Source organism: Passer domesticus, chromosome 1, assembly GCF_036417665.1.
Source record: "Passer domesticus isolate bPasDom1 chromosome 1, bPasDom1.hap1, whole genome shotgun sequence".
Lineage (NCBI taxonomy): Eukaryota > Metazoa > Chordata > Aves > Passeriformes > Passeridae > Passer > Passer domesticus.
This window is the reverse complement of record NC_087474.1, coordinates 96,983,367-97,003,588: the sequence shown is the minus strand read 5'-3', so window position 1 is coordinate 97,003,588 and position 20,222 is coordinate 96,983,367. Positions and strand designations below refer to the sequence as shown.

Below are 20,222 nucleotides of genomic sequence, written 5' to 3'. Positions count from 1 at the left end.
GGTTATTTTTGTGCTTAAGTACCACGTGCTTTCAGAGGATTATGCAGACTTACAAGCAAAGCTAGAGCTGCCCCAGTGAAGTTACAGGGTCGCCAGTGAAGTTACAGCTGCATATCTTGGGTCTCAGCCTCCAGTCCAAAAATGACTCTGCTAAAATGTCCCTCTTGTAGTTCCAGGGGTCTGCTTGGGTTAGTGTCATTTTCTAACAACTCTCTTCGTTCCCTGCAGTGAACACTTTAGGTATTCATGTCAACACCTACTTAGCTCATAAATTCATCATAAGACTGCTAGAAAAGCAACTTCCATTAGGAAGGTTGTCAAAGCAGAGTAATATAAGGCTACAGAACAGCCACAAGACAAACCCAACCTTTCTCATTTTTCTATCTCTCTGACAAATTTTGAAACTTTTACTAACATTAGCAAAGCATTCCAGGACTTCCTACACCTGCTTATCTCTAGGTATACAGCTGTACGGTGGAAATTAAGGGTCCAAGGTCTTCATGTGGGCATGCATGACAAATAACAAAACAATCCCTCAAAGCAGCAGTCTCACACATACATCTTTTTTCTTCTGTTTCAACATAGCTGCATTAACCAGAGCTGGACTGAATCTTTTAAATGGCTGAAGAAATCTCCAAAAAAAAAAAAAAAAAAAAAAAAAAAAAAAGAAAGAAAGAAAAATAGCACTTGGTAGCTAGCTAATTTGTAATTTTTGAAGCAGCACTTTATTTTTCCTCCAGAGTGTTACAGTTGCCTCATTTTATTGGCAGAAAGATTTATAGGAAACCTAACTGATTTTTTATATATATATATATAATGTATTATATATACAATATGTATGATATATACATGTTTCTTTACTGCTGTTCTTTTAAATATACCACAAACCAATTATGTTAAAACTAAATACAGATTTAAGATTTATTTCAGAGCAGCACTTGATCTGCAGAGATTGCCAATACTCCTTTGCTAATGCTCATATGAAGAGCCCAGGCTACCTTCTAAAACCTGCAAGTGCAAATAAGTGCAAAATCCAGCCAGATGCCTGAATTTCAGCTTTCTTTGCCTATTGCTACCTACAGCACTTTCAAAGACTACGTTGCACTGGGTGGTTGGCTGGGGATCTGATGCTGTGCAGTGTTTGATGTTTGTATGAAAAATTCTGCATTATTTCCACTGGGTACTCATTTTGGTGGGAACTGGCAGGGATTATCTGTGCTAATGATTCTCTCAGAATTTTACAGGCGGAGGAACGTTTTTCCTGTAGAGGGCAGAGACACTGCTCTCTCCAGGATTCTCTGGACTGGGGGCTATGGCACTGTGCACCAAGCTACCTCAAACTAGAAGAAACAGGGATTGGTCCATGATGGGCAGGAGATGAAGAGGAGAAAGAGATGACAATAGGAGGTTTTGAAATCGGGTTAGATAGAATTACCTCTGGTTCTGCAGGCTTAAACCTCAAAATCATTATTATTTCATTAACAATTGGCATAAACCTCCCCAAGCATTCTTATAAAATGTGCCATGCCACAAAACAGAGACATTTTATCAACATACTAAAAGTCTGGAATATCATGCAGGAAGATATGAAAACCCATGAAGGACTGAAGAAATATAAATAACACCTGCAGTATAAAAAAAAAAAAGGTCATTTGTCTGGAGCCTTACAGGAATGTTTGCCAAGACTGAAGAGGTGGAAACACCTGAGCAGGAGCTGGGGACACTCATCAGGCAAAGCATAGGTGTGAACAAAGCATTAAACTAGTAGGAGGTGAGGCATTTTCAGCAGTGGCAGGGATATGACAGCGTGATAAGCAGGACAGGGGACTGTTAATGCTGTTAAATAAGCCTTTGTGGAACTTAATTTGCAACCTGTCCACAATTAACACAGACATTCAAGATAAAATTTAACTGGAAAAAGGTGGAAAGGGACTACTAGACTCATGAGAGGGGCGGGGAATGCATCCTCTGAAAGACTGTGCTTGGATCACTCTCTCTGGCAAAAGCAAAGGTATGTGGGGATAAAATCAGTTTCTAAATATATATCTAGAAAGGAAATCCTCAGGGATGGAAAGGCAAGAATTATCTAAATGAATGGCCAGTGCTGGCATAGAAACAAAGCTGCATGAACTGTTCATGAATAAACTCAGGTGAGGAGAGAAAAGAAGGTGTCTAATCATCAGAGACCTGAAGTTGTGGACCCAGTATCAGCAAATAGGAAAAAATCTAACTAGCTCTTGATCATGCTGTGAAGTTTCAAGTCCAAGCCATACAGATGATTCTAGAAGACAACTTCATCTGGTGACTTATGAGCTCTCCTCTAATCATGTTGCTCTAAATTTGAACATTTGCCATGTGTAAATAAAGGCACATGTTGACAATTCTCATCAATTCCTCCATCTCCCTGTGCTGTGGGGAGATGTGGAGACTAACCTTGCTGGGTTGGAGAAATAAGAGCTCTTAAGAAAGGGATTAACATCCCTCTAATTTAATCCATTCTGGAAAGACCCTGCCCTTCGCTTCAGCTGCAGGTGATTCAGTCTGCCTGTCTGCAAGCTCCTCCATTAGGATTTTCAAAAGTAGAGGGAGTTAAATCCTCTCCAGAGTGACCAGGGTTCATGTTCTGTACTCTGCTGCCTTATCATTAAAATGGTGACTCTATCTAATTGTAGGTGGTCACGAAACTGAAGGAAATCTCATCAATTTAGATGTATATCTGCACAGAACACTTCGTCTACACTGAACTCCTGCCTTACTTACTCTGACTGCCTTTAATTTGTTTTAAAAGACAAGTCTTAAATGTGGTAACTGGTAATCATATAGCTTGTTTCTAAAATAAAAAAAAATTCTAGTTAAATGAATTATATATTCATTTTGACATATATAACATTTACATCAATACCAACTGGATTCATACAGAAATGGAGTTAAAAGTTAGGCAATTATTCTTTTCAAATCAAACCCACAATGGGAATAGAATTTTTCCAAGACATTTTTCCTACCATTAACACACATTACTAGAAGCAATTGCTTTTCCCTGAAGCCTCCAAAAAGCAAAAGAAATGATCAAACATCTTCTAAATTGACCCATTATTTTTCTTCAGCATTGCTGCCAAAAGCATTTATAAAAATATAACCATTTTCATTGCTATTAAATAGAACATTAAACAAATCCTATTTAACATTAAAGCAAACATGAGAAAATTCAAACAGTGTTTGTATTTCAACTTGAAGAGAGAAAAAATTATTTGCTTACCTCTTCAAATTTTAGTGCAATCATAGAAAAAGCTTTAAAAATTGCATCTGTTGGGCCTGTTATTGTCACAATTCTCTCTGGACAAGTGCCTTCTGAAATATTGATTCGAGCACCACTCTGTCAAAAGGAACAAATATTTTTCAAAGTTATACTTCCCAGGGAGCAAACAAAGTAGGATTAGGAATATAGTTTGGGAAGGAATACCTTGTGGCATCTAATTCCCTCCCCTACAACTGCAGCCCCAACATCATATAATTTCAGCATAAACTGATCACATTCCAAAAATTCATGTAACTGCAGGAAGCCGGATTCTGTCTGGGTAAATACTTCTGCAGCCTTCTTTGCAGCATGCAAATAGCACCTCTGTAACTCAAAGTTGCAAATAATTGCATAATCAAGTCTTTTTCCTTCCTGCTTGCAGGATTAACCTTAAGTAGGACTGGAGCTGCAGGATTTAAGAGACGGTGGTTGTCTCTAGGGAGCACCAGCATTTCCCAGGAGCGATGCACCTCTCTGGTTTGGAGGCGCAAAGGGGGGGCTTGGCTTCTCTGCCTCTCTACTGGGGCCTTGCTTTGCACTGTGGAGTAGGCTCCTTGTACATGTTTCTCATGTGAAGGCAGCCAGCCAACATACACTGACATCCCTTTAAAGGACTAGTGGTAGGACAGGACACACCAACAGTACTCTGTCCATAGGGCAAGGAGCCTGCTGGATGGAGGTAGAAAACCAGAAGTGTCTTAGAGAAGCCATGCTGCTCTCAAGTATACTTAGTCCTCTTTATGTCACCATGGCAGTGCAGAGAAAATGTCTCAACCAGGAGGTTTTATATATTAAGGAATTTATATATTTTTAAATACATATTTAAGATGCTCTTTAATGTAGGTAATGATCAAATCCAGTTCAGGTAAGAGCCACCCTATGTGTGCTCTGAGATTTCAGTCCTGGATATGTGTTAATGCAGCCTAACAAGGCTCTGGAACCTCAACTCACCCACAGGCACTGACCTTCTTGGGGATCAGGGCCTGAAGCACATGTGAGACAAGCTGGGTCAGTCTGGCCCTTTGCAGGGTCACCACACAGCTGCTGATGTGCTGTGTCCCAGCCCTTAAGCACCCCATGCTGCTGCTCTACTGCAAGAGGCTGTGCTTCCTCATATCACAGCACCCCCACACAACATGGAAAAACCAAGGCTCAACACTACCGATAGAAAAATTTTCCTGCCAGAGACCTGGGCACAGAACTGAGGTTTCTGTATTTTTCTTTAGGCCTGAAGTTGTCTCTGACATTTTCTCAATGACAGCATTGTCTCTGACATTTCTTCAAAGACAGAGCTACATTTCACACCATAAAGATGGCATGCACCCTGCCACATCTGCCAGGGAAGTCAAAATAAAATTGCATTTTCCTTTTAAAGAAGTACTGAAAAAGGTAGTAATTTAAAGAGTGACTAAGTTATCATCATGTTTAGATACAGCCTCTTAGTCTTGTGCTGATGCAAAGATACATACAATTCTATTATAAAAAAAAAATCAAGAAAATGAAGTGTCTTCTGACTACATATACATGACAGCAGGGGTTCAGGATTGGAAGAACTTTTGATATTTATCTTGCAAGACAGACCAAGTATCATAGGTATTCTCTAAGATGTTTTACTCAGAAGTCAGGAGCACTCTCCAATGATGGCTTCCCTTCTGTGCATACAATTTATGTACAAAGATATCTGCTCATGATCATAATTAACAATTACATTAAAACGTGTTGAATTATGTTTACCTAGTACACTGGAAAATTTTTTCTTCTTATTTATTTTTTTTTTAAGTCTTAGAAAACGTGTGAAAATATGGGTGAAAACATGTCATCAAAAAAGGAGCTCAGGACTCAGTCAGCCTGACAATGAAATCCCTATTGTGTATATTTAAAGATGGATGTCTGCAATTTTCTTTACTAAAATACTTTGACATTTCCCTGCCACAGACCTTCTATCAGAGTAGAAAACAACGAAGCAGCTGACACAGTAATGTACTGCAGCTTTACTAGAGCCAAACTGACTTTCCTTGAGGCATCCTCTATGCACTGCACTCCTAAAGTTTAAAACAGTAGGATTTATCTTTTGACTTATACTTTTAGCAGTTGCTTCAAAGCAGAAAAATTACATGGATCTCCAGGTAGGATGTGCTGCCTTGCAGGACCAGTGTGGGTCTGTAGCCTCCACCTGAGCACACTCCTCTGAAGACAGCACAGCTTGTTCTGTGGCACAGAAAGAAGCCTGCAGACACTGGGGAGGCTGAGATTTATGCAGTGCCCTGTTTTAATCCTATTTGTCTTCAGCCTTTTCAAAGGATGTGAATGGCAGGTGTACAGGTCTACCCTGCCCACATCCTACTCACAGCTGCAAAATGAGGAAAAGCTAAGGCTTTGCCAAGACCTGGCAGAGAGATGCTCTGGCCTACACACATCTGGCTCCAGCTCTGCTGAAGCTTGTGTCTACCCTCAAACTTGACGTGCATCAGTCTTACGCTTGGTTTCAGATTTTTGGAAACTCTACCAGGAGTCCAAGCCATGTGCAGGACTGATGTTGATATGCTAATGAAAGATACAGTGGGTCTGATGCACAGAGCCATGCTGTGAGCTGTTCCTGAGATAAGGCGGCAGCAGGCACATCGCTAGGGGAACGAAGGGCTCCAGACTGCTGCAGCGATAAGGAGGTTACATTAACAACAATGTTTAATTTAGGCCAGCATGTTTATACCCCACTGCTCGCAAAGAACGGGGATGTTAAACGATCGGCCCACTTGATGGCAGCATCGGTCTGCACATGCTGAACTCAGTTCTCCGAGCTGAAAAGGAAGGCAGTGAAGACATCAAAGCTTGTCTTACCTCCTCCCTCATCTTCTTCACTGTCTCACCTTTCTGTTAAAGAAGCATAAAAAACCCCGTTAGCCCGGGCTAAGAAAAGAGAAATGATATACAACAGTTTGACATGAATATAAAGTTATTTTCTGACCTTTCCGATAATGCTTCCAACCTCCTGCAACAGAAAAAAAAGAGACACCATGAATGATACGATTTGTTACAGAAGAGCATTTGTGCTGTTCCTAAGCTATTTCACTATCATTTATTTCAAACCTTCAGTGTGAAGCATAGCTCCCTTCCATTGTTGCTGTATACAAATATGCCATGTTAGATACAAAGGGATGGACTAAAAACGTAGCTTTGCAGCCAACTGATCGTGCAAGAAAAACACTTTTAACAGAAACCGATCTCGTGGTTACAGATCAATCCCGCTACTTTAAACACACACAAACCCCTGTCAGGGAATGAAAAGTTAAGAAATAACAGAACTGCACAATCTACTGGAGAAAATGAGGTGTAATACAAGCATCCAAATAACTGCTGGTTTCTCCAGCAGGGGCAGGCATTTACCCTCCTTACGCCTTGTAACAGTGAGCTGAATTTCCACGCTACCAAGTGTTATTGTGTAAACACCTGGTGGCCTGTCTTAATCTCCCTATTAAGCACTTAGAGAACACTAATTGCTAATCACTTTTTAGGGATTTGGGAATTGCTACTGGACTCCCACAATCTTCCACCAAAGGAAAGAAAATACTGAGAAGTGTGGATGTGGACATACAGTAGGGGAACAATGTGGCAGTTCTGGCAACATCCCAAAGGTGAAAGTCTTGGTGGATAAAACCAACAGGTAGCAAAAATGAAACTATTAACACTAAAATGAATAGGCTGGACATGTTACACAAATCATGCAGCTGTGACATCAGACTGGAAATCATGTGATGGAGAGACCAGCTAAAGGAAAATAAACTCCTCTTCTATACTAAGATTGTGAAATCCACTTCTACAGTTAAAGACTGCATCAGCTGGTTGAGCTGTCTCAGATGTATGATACACCACTTCCCTCCAGCCAGTCCATACACTTCAGTGTGATCCATCCTGGAACTAAGTCCAAAGTGTAGAATTTTTGAAATTTTTGTCCTCTAACACTCTATCCAGTGATAGACTCGTGATAAAGTGGTGCTGACTTCACTCTGCAGGAAAGAACTACCTGCAGTGACCTTGAGTTATTTTTGCCAGTTGTTTATAAGCTCATAACATGAAGCTGTTTGTGCTTGCAATTCCTCACATCCTGCTCACAAGACATGAAGACTTTTCAGTGAGATGAAGTTACCTATTTCAATGAACTCTGGCATATTGTTCCTTTATGCTCTCTGCAAGTCTGCACACAACACCTGACTGAAGGGAACAGTCAATACCCTGCTGGACAGGCTGGAAAACTGGGCTGGGAGAAAGCTCAGGGAGTAGAACGAAGTCAGATGAAAAGCTCCATGTCTGTGATGGAAAAAGCCCATGCAGCAGGACAAGTTGGACAAAAACTTGCTACCTTAAAACTGACTTTGCAGAAAAAGTCCCAAGGGTCCTATATCAGAACTTCAACATAAATAAATGAGTACATCAGCAGTGCACCCCTGATCAAGCAAAGGCTGGACTGTATTAGCAGGAGCGTAGGCAGCAGGCCAGGGCAAATGGCTCTTTGTCATTCTGTTTATGAGAGCATGCCTGGAGGATTGTGGCCTCTTTTGGGCTCCTAGTACAAGACAAAGATACATTCAGGTGAATTCAATGCAGGGCCACCAAACTGGTCAGGGGACCAGAGCACAGGACACATGAGCAGAGGCTGAGAGAACTATTATTTGTTCTTAAGAAGAAAAGACTTGACAGGGAAGTCTTACTGCAATGTACAATAAGGAAAACAAGCTACAATATCAAATTCCTACTCAAAGTGTGGAAAAAAAATTACCATGGGGATGGCTGGACATTGAAAGAGGCACCCAGAGAATCATCATCCTTGAAGGTGTCAGAACCCAGCCTGGGCAAGGCCCTGTGTAATCTGCTCCAATGCAATCTGCCTCAGGAGGTCAGACTGGAGGCTTTGTGGGTCCCTTCCAACCCTCACTGGTCTGTGATTCTTCAGGCACAGCCTTATTCCCACTGAAGTCAATGCCTCAATAGCCACAAAGTTCCTAAATCTTTGAAGCCCCTTCTCAGGCTTATTTTCAAACTGTGCTTTTCCTGTTTGCCATTTTCCTTTCTCTTACAATTGCTCTTTTAAGATGTACAAGATTCTGCACTCTTGTACACACTGAGCTGAGAACAGATATTGTCCAGACAGGAGCTACAAATCTTCCAGGGCTATCTGCTTTACAAATCTACGTTCTGCTGGCCAGTGTAGAGTAGACCTTTACACTTCACACAGTTGTGTGAGTTTTTTTGGCGAAGTTGCTTGTGTCCATTTGGGACTATGAGATCTGCACCTCTGTACATACAATGCAGAGAATGGGCATGAAAGCGCTCACTGCAGTTTTCTGTCTTGTAACTAAATTATTGTAATATTCTCTTAATATGCGGGTTTAGGACACGCCTCTTCTGTGGCTGAGACAGCCAAACCAGCATGCTGTGTAGGTTCTCAAGTGAAATGTAGCTTTTTTGTTAGCAGTGACACAAATCTGGGACACCCATTCCCCCAGATTTCTAAGATCTTACTGCTTTTTACATTATCATTGTAACTGTCAATCTCACAGTGATTGCTGAACGTGAAATACAGGGAGCAAGGCTCTCAGCGATGACAAGGCTTGGGAATCCCCCATGTCCAGTAGTTCCTATCTGACCACTTAGCACATCTGGCAATTTTATCTTAAAAACTTCTTCCATTCTTCTCAGTTCCAGCTTTCAGAAATAATTATTTCCATAAAACAAATTCTTAGGAGGTAGAAGGACCTTTTGCTAGGCGTGAGAGCGTTCTGTTTCAGTTGCTATGGGCAAGCAACTATATTTCAGTCCATGGTATAACTTCAGGTTTTGTATACCTGCAGTTTCATTAGAATACGTAGGCCTAGTCTTGAACGTCCAAGGCTCTGTCAGTATAAACTTAATACAAAATCTGTCCCAATCCATTTGATCATCTTGGGTCTCAATGAGAGATGTTGTTCTTTCAGAAATGAATGGATGGGTCATGAGTGATAAATGCAAAAATATTTTCCTTAGACATAGGAGAACATACTTTGCTTTATGAACAGAAGTACTGTTTGTAGCATTGTTAAAAAAAGCTGGTCCATTTCCAATGCGGAAATTAGGAGTATTTAAACAAGCAAAGGAGAGCACAGAATAAAAAGATTCTCAAGCTGATTGTTTCACTGAATTCTCTGTGAGTTTTGCTTTGGATTTCAGTGGGGACAGGAATTCTACATGAACGATCATCACCTTGTTAGTTATTAATGAAGAGCACAAGCTATCAAAGTAATGAGTGGAAGAACTGTGAATACAACTGAGAAAAAAATATTTCAGTAAGACTGCTGACCAGTTCCTTGGAACATGCCAACAAATGTCACCGTAATCACATGGCGTACCTCAAATCTCCCCCTCATCAAAGGGTAACTTTAGAGCTTATTCTATAAGCCAGTTTCAAAACATCCAAGCCAATGCTACCTCTCCCTCTACTCTAGAAGATGGGATTCTGCTTGGCCATGTGAGGTAAGGTCACAGGGGCAGAGAGAAGCACTAACTTCACATGGACGTTTCAGAATTTTGTTTTGCTTTATACAAATTACTGGAGAGAAAAAAAACCCCAATGATTTTAAATAGGTCACTTCAGACTTTACTGGGGCCTTAGCTTTTTCTAGGAAAGCCGCAAGAAATACTGGTGACAACAGATCATGTCTTTAATTATGATGAGAAACCTATTTCAGCCACAGATTAAATCAAAAGACTCTTTTCACCTCATTCTTCAAACTACCAAAGCTACTTCACCAAACCTTTAATGTTTCTTTATATAGTGCAGTACTTGTTTCATACAGTTTCTCATATCACCATGAAATAAGTTTGCTGCTAAATGAGATACCTAACATAATTTTTATGACACTCAAGTTTTAGCATTATTTCTAACCAAGGTTACTTGGCTTTATCTTCTTTAGAAAATGTTTCTAGATCTGCCAGACATCAAATGTGCTATAGTTAAGCGCATAAGATGTCTGTCACCTACACTGGTTCATTATAAGTTTGTAGTTCAGTTTAAGTCAGGCAAGCAACCCTCACTGCAGTCCAGGGAGAGACAGTGGAGGATATTTTGTTCCTAAAGAAGGAGGAAATAAGTGTACTCCCAAGGGTTTTTGCCTTTTCTCATCTGCAGCAGAAGCAGCCTAAACTGACAGTAACATATGCAAAGTTTGGTGAGAGGAGCCTACAGCTGATGTCAAGTTCAGCCTCAGTGCAGGTCAGACAAGTGTTTGATCTAGCTGCATTAGCAAATAATTGCCTATTACAATAGACTAACAATTCCTGAACTATTTGTTGTTTTCCAGTGCTCAGGAATATAAACTAGCAGTAACTACTGATCATCAATTTCAGACTGATTTATTGACTAACCATCCACATGTAAATATAGTAGAAAAAGTCACATGATAACAATTACTGAGTTTCGCATAGTCACACTTGAACAGCAGATCAAAAAGAAGTGCACAAAAAGAAGTTATAAAGGGGGGGAATTAAAACTCGGTGGGAGAAAGACGGGTCCAAGCCAACCCATCTGGCAGACTGATGCCAGAGCTAGAAGTACTACCCAGGCTCCTTGGCCTCAACATGTAAAACATCCACTCTCCAGAAGCAGCTGTGCCACTGCACCCATACTGGATGACTCCAAAATGCTGCATATGTCTGCCTACACCCACTGATCCATCGTCATACACACACAGGTATATTTGTTTGTTTGTGTTTAAAGTCAATATACACACACAGGCACTAAACAGATGGGTATGAACATTTCTTGAAGGAATGCCAGCAATTTGGGGTGCCTATCCTGAGGTTCATCAAAGGGGCCTGAGTTTTAGATGGTGCTGCATACCCAGCCCAGGTAATGCTTTCCAAAGGACAATCCCACCTGGTGACTACATCTCAAGCAGGAGAGACGCACACCTGTGCTCAAAGAGTTGTTTTGGAAAGCCTCGGAAAATTTGAAATCTACGTGCTGATTTCAGATGGCCTGAAGATAATTCTCTCTGGGGAACAGAGTTGTCATTATGATTTTCTTTGGTAGGAAATTTCTAACCAAGTAGATAAAACAAGAGCTGAACCTCACCAACAAACCCTGGGAGACTGCCCAGCATCAGTAAAGTATTTTCTAATCAACCAGCCAATTCACTGAAGATAACTTAAGGAAAAGCAATGGTAAAAACAGGGGATGGTTTCTTGCATGTTACAATGTACCATATACTATTTGCACACCTTATTCACAAAAATGTGATGAATTTTGTTCTTAATGAACACTTGGAAACTATTTCTGCAGATTGTGCATCATCTGTGGTGAAGACGAGGCAACATCAGCAGAACCAAACGGGGCAGCAAAAATTCCTGTTAGTCAAGGCTTTTGCAGGGCTCTTGATGGTAAGAATGACTAAACAAAGATATAAAACTGGCTGTAGAAGAAACCTTTTTCCCAATAAATTATGTTGTGAGTCCTTTGAATAGCAAGAGAAAGAAATCAGTCATATTAAGAAAACAAGAAGCTTAACAAATGACAACAAACATTGGTTTAAAGATTAACCTTTGATCTGTAAACATAAAGTGTGAAATTCCATGAATTTTTTAAAGTGTGAGGTTGGTTAAATAATTACTGAGTCCTGGAAAATCAAAACAAAAACAGGTAGCTATTGTGGGACCATAGAAACGCACAGGTCTTGCTCTATTATCATGCAGCTTTTATTAGCAGTGCTATGGGGCAAATGGAACAAAAACTTCATAGAATCCCTGAGATAAAGCCATGTCTAGAAGGAAAACACATTTAAGAAATAATGTAGGAATATATGCTTTCACCTCAAAACATCCAACTAAGCACAGGCTCCATCCTAAAGCCTGAAATTCCTTTAGGCAATGCTCTGATTGCACATGCTAATCTGCTTCCTATAAAGCAAGGATAAGGTAGAACCAGTACGGCTGAGTCTACAAACAAAACAGCTTTGAAGGGAAAGGAATACAGCCTTCCATTATGGGGAAACACTTGTCATGGGACAAGGAGGGGTCCAGGCAACAGCACACATCAGCTGTGCTGATAAAGTTTTCCAGACCCAGACCAGTTGTCTTTCTCCCATCCAAAAGGAGGTGTAACATAACTCAGCTTTCTCTCTCCTCACCTTAACCTGAGGACAGAGCTGCCAATAGTCACCTAAGCTTATGAATATGCTTGCGTGGAAGATCCCAAGAACATGTTCCACAAAGCCATTCTGAACATCCCGTTTGCATGGAGCGTGTGGGGCATCAACATTTTTCAAAGACTGGTATAGAAGTCAGTTTTTGGAAACATGACAGCCTCAGAGAAATCTGTCAGCCTCAGAGAAAAAACAGCCACCATGAGTAAAATGGGTAAAATGAGAATCTGATTTGTGTTCTGGGATTACGTGGGATTAGCCTCACTGCCATGGGATATCTCATGTTCCTAGGTGATGCTTCAGTAGTCACTGTCTGATGCCCACAGCCCTAATTTAGAAAGGCACTGCAGTCCAAGGCCTTCCTTACTGAGGCAGATCTTTTGCTAACAAATATGGTAGTGTATAAGGAAATCCAAAAATTATGTTTTTTCTAATGGACATTCCAATATTATGTATCTTCTGCAAGTGCATCTAATATTTTTTTGGGTGCTATGTCAATGGGCATTTTTCCTTTGCTTTTTGATAGCAGACAGCTAACATTCAGTTTCACACCTAAGTTCCCAGCCTTCCCTGCTAAAACCAACCCAAAACTCAGTTCTGTCCCTGTGCTTGTCCCTGCACCTGTGATGCTGAAGCAGCAGCACTGAGCAGGGTGTGTACCTTCTGCAATCTCAGTTCATTACAGTCACGCACTGATGAGGAGATTTTGTTTGGTAAAAGTGGGAAGACTCATCTATGGAGATTGTTTTTGGGAGTAGAGAGCTATGGAGATTGTTTTTGGGGCTGGGGGAACTCTCTCTCTCTCCCTTTCTGCTGATTTTTGAGGCTAGTGGGAGTATCTTGGCTGCTCCTACAAAAACACTGAGAAGAGGTCCATCTTGTGTTGTGCATCTGCATGCAGAGTTTTGTTCCATGACCAGGGCTCTCAGGTATCACAGTAATGCAAGCAAACAAAACAAGAACTATAATAGCAATAGGCAGGACAGTCAATCCTCATAATACCCTGACAGTGTTTGTGGAAACTGGAAAGAACAGAACAAACATTGGCTTGATTGGCATTTTATGGCTTGGATTGTATTACTGACAAGGTGATTCTTAAAGTTACTTTGTTGCATTCTGCATTTCAATAAGTAAAAAAATTTAAAAAATGGAAAAGTAGAAGGTCATTCCCTTTAAGATGGGGAAAATTAATTTCTGTACTTGTTTTACGGTCTTTCAGGGAGGCAATTAAGCAGGCACCAAAAAGTGGCCACTAACAGAAATAAGGCAATTTTTCTTAGTGATTTTATTCTGTATTTGAGCTGTTAAGTATAAGCCATCACTTTATGAGTTGAAATTTTCTTTCTTTTTCTTGTAAAAATTCTGTATGTAGCATCACAAAGTAATCACCAACATGTCTGAAAGCTACCACTGAAGCTGGATGTAAGTCACTGTAACCAGTGCCACAAAGTCACCCATTGATCCTGCTGAAACTATTTTGAACTCAGATACCTAGAGTTCCTCAGGGAATGTAAAATTATGCTGTAAGTACTAAGGCACTCATAGGGTTTTGTCCAAACCCAAACATTTGACTGCAGATACATCTTTCTAATTCACTGCTGCTGAATGAGAAATGCATCATTGAGCAAATGGTATGAGGGAAAGAGAAGCTCCACTCCTTTCCTCCATCAATGCAGATTATAGTACACGTGCTACTCTTTACTGGACATGTTTAAAATTTGCATAGGAGACTTACAGAACATAACAAAAGTCTCTATACCAGATTTTTTTCTTGGGATTCCCTTATTGGATTTATTTTCAAAATAGTATTTTATATAATTATTTCCAACCACAAGCACTTATGGCATTCAAAATACCATAACATTTGTATTGATAATATGTATTTATGAGAATGTTTAAAGAAAGCTAGGCATAGTCTCCTCAGTCTCCTAAAACTTTCATTATTTTTCTGTGAATTCCCCCTCTGTCAGTCTTCACCGTCACTCACACATGTGGCACCTGCTGCTGAGCACAGAACTGCAGGTGTGATTCTGCCAGAAGAACAATAAGGTAATTACCTCTCCTTGCCCCATGATGCACCAACGCCACACATCCAAAATTGCACACACTTTTGCTGAAATAGCTTTCCTCTCCAACTTAGCATATCCCAAATGTGCCACTCTCTAGACACTGACACATCTGATGCTTTTTAGCCTTTTATGCTTTCCAGATTTCCCTCTGTCACTGAACATGTATCTTCTAAATTACCTTCTCCAGTTAATTGCCTCAACTCTCCAATTTACAGCTCTCAGTATTTGGCAAGAGTCCTACTTTCCTGCTAGTTTTCCCCTCACTCCTTCATCCTACCTGTAAATTATTTCCTTGTTCTTCCTAACCATTCAACTTCATTAATCCATTTTGGTTTTTATTGCTGAACTCCATTCTCTTTCTCCAAAATATTCCTCAGGCTCAATACATTACTATATTCTACTTTGGTTTCTTGCAGACTTCACTGCACCCAATATGATTTCATCAATGCACACGTTCACACAGTGCCTTTGGAAACAATGCATTATTTCTCCTGCAGGTTTGTACTGGAGGGAGGAAGCAGAGATTCTTGCACCACCACTATGAGATGGAGGTGGATCTCATAGTGGATTTGTGACCTGCTGCCCTTTCTATGCTGACCCACATGAATATTTTCTCCTGTTACACCTCATGAACCTGGCTTTTAAATCTCCATTAAGCTGCTTTCCTGAGATTTAAGACCTTTCTACTGCCACAGTCTCTTTACCATCCACATCTAAAATTAAACTTTAATGCTGAGTCTCCAGAGTGTTAATCAGCCTGTTAACACTGGCTGTGTACAAAACCAAACTAGTCCAAAATCATGTAATCATTATCCAGTATAGTCAAAATAGGTGCTTTATCAACAGTTATTTCTTTCTGGGCATGAACTGACCAAACCTAGTTCAAGACCATTGCAGATGTCAAGCGCTAATATGTTGGCAGATACCTGTGGGCAAGGCTACAATTTCCAGTCTTTCAACCTCATTACCTGAGGCAGTAAGCAAGGAAAAATCAGCCACAAGTCATGGGAATAGAATATTCAGCAAAAGGTGAGCAAGGAATGGTAGGAAACATGGAGGTCTACACCTATACCCTATGACATGCAAAGAGCCGAAATAATTTTTATCTTGACAAAAATTTAGAAAGGAAGAAAAAGTAAAACATAAGAGTTCTTTTCGGGCATGAGCTCTGCTTCTCCATACAGAGGGCTCTGATGGCTGGGGGCTGTTTGCCCATGAATGCACACACACTTCATTCGTCTTCCTCATCCCTTCAAAACCAGTGATGTGGTCTGGGAAAATATTGCTATTCCTGCCTTTGCTGGAAGCAGAAATCTTGCAATCCCTACAATACTCCAATCTTGCCCAGAAATTATAGTTTTGAAGTAGACAAAGATAATAAAATATCCATATTCATTCACGTCTCTTTCCTACACAGTGATTTTACTTATTTTACTTCAAGAAACAGCAAGAATCAGATGGAAAATACAAAAGTAGGGCACTGTAAACAGCCTCAACTCATATTCTCTGTTTTTCTCTACTGAAATGTATGAAACAGCTTTATTTCTTAATGTGGTGCATCTTTCTCATTAATAAAGGATGAAAATGTGTATCTGCATTATTTAACATATTCTATATTTCTAACTGTATGTCTTAGAAAAGACTCTTCTGTTTCTGACCCCTCTGGAGCAGTGGGGTAACGCGGTCAGAAAGGTGCTGAGCAGAAGAGGCTGCAGTGCCTGTGAAGTGCAACTTTACAGGATGAATTCAGTTTTGTCTGGCTTGTCCTTAGAAACCTTCAGTGATGGATGGTGCAGCATGCCCAGGCAGCCTCCTCCCCTCCTCACACATCCTCATAACAAGTTTTTCCTAATCTTGCTTTTTAGATTACCTACAAACACTGACAGTTGCTTCTCTGTGGATGCAAGGAATGCCTAAGCACTGCCCTTGCAGCATCCTCACCAACACCTGCCCTCTAATTCATCACAAGAAAATGTGACAAATGTTTTGTGTTGCTCATGATTTCAGGGCTGTAACACCATTGAAACTTTTTCACTGATGTAACATGGCACAAGATGAAAATTAAGCCTTTCATCTTACGTCATCACAAAATCTCTGAAAGTCCCAGCCCAGGATGACACCTTTCATATCAGGCCCTGGAAACACTGAGGTTACCCCAAGGTTAACCTTTCATACCTCGCAGTGGTTGGCTTTTTGTAGGGCCTGCAAAAATTCTTTTTCTACTATCACTGATAAAAAAATCGCTGCCCTCCCTTAACACCACGTTTTCTGCCATGAGAATATCAAGGCTGTGCCTTGCCTTGTTGCCAGCTGGCTGCTCCCAGCCCTTGCTGTGCTGTGGCTGAGTGGCTGTGCTCCCAGGAGCTATCCCAGCTCCTCAGCCAGAGGCTGCACAAAGCCTGGCGGGAGCTCAGCTGGATGCACAGACACTCCCTTCCTCAAAGCAAGATAAAGCAAAGGTGCTGATCAGTGGTGTCCTACCTGCACTGGGGAGACACTGGCCCTGGTTCTCCCAGAGCTCAGGACTCTTCCTATTTCTTTTCCTCTCAACTCATGATAATGTCTTTTGTTTTTGCCAAATAATTTGTTTGTTGTGGTGGCTTTTTTATTATTACCATCTTGCAGAGCTCTGGCCACTCATACAGATCCTCATTTTTCTGCAGGTATAGAATTTACCTTAATTGCTTCATTAAGATGTCTATTCTTGACTTAAAGCCTCTATACAAATCACATGAAAAGTACACGCTGAAAATTTCCTAAGTCTGCAGGACCTACAGTCAAGATAAGCAAGCACAGTAGCACAAAATTATGGATTTCCAATCAAAATGTATGCAAACAACACAAAGCACACAGGCCTTCCCTGTGCAAAGGTACACTGATAATAATGGTTTAGAAATACTGAGTTAAAGTTAGTAGGGAGAGGTCCTCCTTTTTCCATGCAATGCATTAAAAAATAACATTAAAATTATTTAACTTTAAAAAATAACTGAATCCAGTTTGATCCAGTTTTAGAAACCTTTTTATTTCTTCTCTTCTCTCTCAAGTTATGACCAGTTATTTACAGACCTACTTCTAGACAAATTCTTTTGTCTAGAAATATTAATTAGAGATCAACAATTTCCACTGATGTCATCACCACAACAAATCTCAAGGAAGAGTCTAGAAATGTGTTTCTTCTTTTCCAGAGGAACATACAGCTTTCAGAATGCTTTCTCACATTGTGTTCATATTGATTCAGACATCCTTCATTCCTCTGTATTATTTCTAAATCACAGAAATTACATCAAAGAAACGGAAAGCATCTGACTTTTATCACCAAAATAAATTCTGATTTAATGTACTCTTTCCAATACTTAGGCACAATAGGATACATGATTAGAGCATAGTGGAGCTAACAGAATACCCATCGTGCCTTGTTAACTGAGGATGCATGGTATAGATCCAGGTAAAATTTGAACTTTGCAGCTTTTGTGGGTTTAATTTAGACCCTTGGGGCTACATATGCATTGAAGTCTGGACACATAACATCCATTATTGTTAAAAGTGGTTGCACACAAAATCAATTATGTTTAACAGAGAAAATGAACTTTATCTGATTTAATTTCTGATTTTAAAAAATCCCAATAATCCTAGCCCACAGTTTAAATAAAATGTCTTGAAAATGACAGATACTTCATTTTTGCTTTAAAGGCAGGATTCTGAAACAAGCAGAGCTGTCTGACAATGATTAAAAAAGCCCAAAACACCATCACTTAAGCACATGGGAATGTGACTGCAACCAGTAGGGCTGCTTATACCCACTGGGATAAGTATGTGTTCAAATGCTTTCATGGATTGGGACCAGAAACCAGTAGAATCAACCCTGAAGACCTAATTTTGAGCACAGACACGTGTACAGATTTTAGGTGGGTTTTGTAAGAGAGAGTGTTATTAAATTTGTTTGACAGATCCCTATTTAAGATGCAGATTTACACACCAGATGCCTGCCTGAAGCTGAATATTTCAGGGGGAAAAAATCAAAATGGTTAGATCATTTCTGAGAAAAAACATAATTTGATCTGACATAACCTAATTTCTGAGGATTTTAATTTGCAAACTTAGGCTGTACCCCCTCACACTTCTCCATAAGTAAAATAGAATGGGAGATACCTTAGGGCCTATTTGTGCTATGGGTTTATCATACGTGTGTTCATACCATAGGTTGAAAACACCCACTATTTTAAAATGTATAAGTATTTTAGTTACAAAATTAAACTCTAGGAGTAAAATTTTTTTTTAGATTTATATATATAAATTCAATCTCCAGAATAACATGCATTATATATTCACTGTTCCCAGTTAAGGATGAAACTAAACCACCTCTTTTCTATAACATTCATTCATTAAGCCTAAAAATGCCTGAAATTGCCTGATGCAAATAATACAAACAAACCTATGAAATGTGTTTTTTAATTAAAAGCCCAATTTATGATCTGTTGATGTGAAATAAGCAATGACCAGACTGTTAAATCTGACAATACTGAATTGGCACTTTGTCTAAGGCACCGATTTCCCACTTATCTGCATGCTTTGAGTGCTGCACTGGACAGAAAGGAAATGAGAGCCAGTCTTCCAACCCAAACCCGCCAGGACCTGGACAAACCCCTGGAATATCAGGGGGCTCACTCTGATGAGATGTTACACCAGAATAATGAAGAACTGGACCCCATGTGCATTCAATAGAAATAGACACCAACTCTGTGGCAATTATTTCACATGAGTCAATGTTCTGGTATCCTAAAAAACCCCTGCAAAACCCAGCAAATGCTGAGAAAGGCAAGCTGTATGCAGGTCAGCCTCCTGCAAGGGTCTGCCCAATTTGGCTCAGTATCAATGGAAGAACTCCTCTTTTTTTGCCGCCGGATCCGCTTAAAATGGGTTCGTTACAGGCAGGGTTTGTTTCAATGAGCTTGGGCTGCAGCGTGAACTTCAGCAGGATTCCCTGAAAGGCAGGGGGTGATTTTTTGGCTGTGGCAATGGTGCTTTTGACTCAAGGTGGAGGAGGAGCAGACCCTCTGTCAATGTTAGTGCCAGGCTCTGCTGGTAGCTGCACACACACTCAACACACAGGCAACAGGAAATGCTTCACCTTGCCATGCATGAGAAGGCGTATGGTAAGAGTGACATTGAGACCTCCTTCAGACACTTTTCCGTCCTTCGTGTTCATCCTGGCCTTGTATCTTCAATACTTGAAGGTAGCTTCGTTTTTTTCTTTTTTTTTTTTTTCTTCTATTCACTCAATCAACCTACAGAGAGAGAGAAAGAAAAAAAAGAAAAAGTACTATTGAGTGGCTGAAGCTACTCTGAGCTGAGAATATCATGTTGTACAAACCAATTAACATTCCTTCCTTTGATTTTCTGGACTACAGTTTAGTGCTGAAAAGGCTCCTTTGATTATTATCCCTCCCCATCCAACTCTTTAGCCCTTCACCAATTATAAGATAAACTCCCTTTTGAAACCTTTAAAATTTTCTTAACTTCCTGTATTTCAAAGTTGAAAGTACAGAGCACAGCAGAGTGAAGTACAACATCTTCTGAAGAGCCCTTTGTTAACCTCTGCAGTGTGTATATGCTACATACATATATCTGCACATGCATTTTTTTCTATGTGCCTGGTGCTGTTTTTATTTCTCTCTTTGTTACTGCATC

The 20,222-nt window shown here is 40.2% G+C and overlaps 1 protein-coding gene across 22 annotated transcripts in view; it reads right to left on the bottom strand.

Moving 5' to 3' along the window:
- LOC135306386 (poly(rC)-binding protein 3-like) overlaps positions 1-20,222 on the bottom strand; it is a 498,603-nt gene that overhangs the window by 41,712 nt on the left and 436,669 nt on the right. For all 22 annotated transcript variants that reach the window (XM_064430246.1, XM_064430258.1, XM_064430248.1 and 19 more), the window contains 4 exons: positions 19,663-19,819; positions 6,261-6,284; positions 6,134-6,166; positions 3,257-3,373 (listed from right to left, as the gene is read on the bottom strand). In XM_064430246.1, coding sequence (XP_064286316.1) covers positions 3,257-3,373; positions 6,134-6,166; positions 6,261-6,284; positions 19,663-19,740 — 252 coding nt within the window. In that variant the 5' untranslated portion in view covers positions 19,741-19,819. The remainder of the gene's footprint in view (positions 1-3,256; positions 3,374-6,133; positions 6,167-6,260; positions 6,285-19,662; positions 19,820-20,222) is intronic.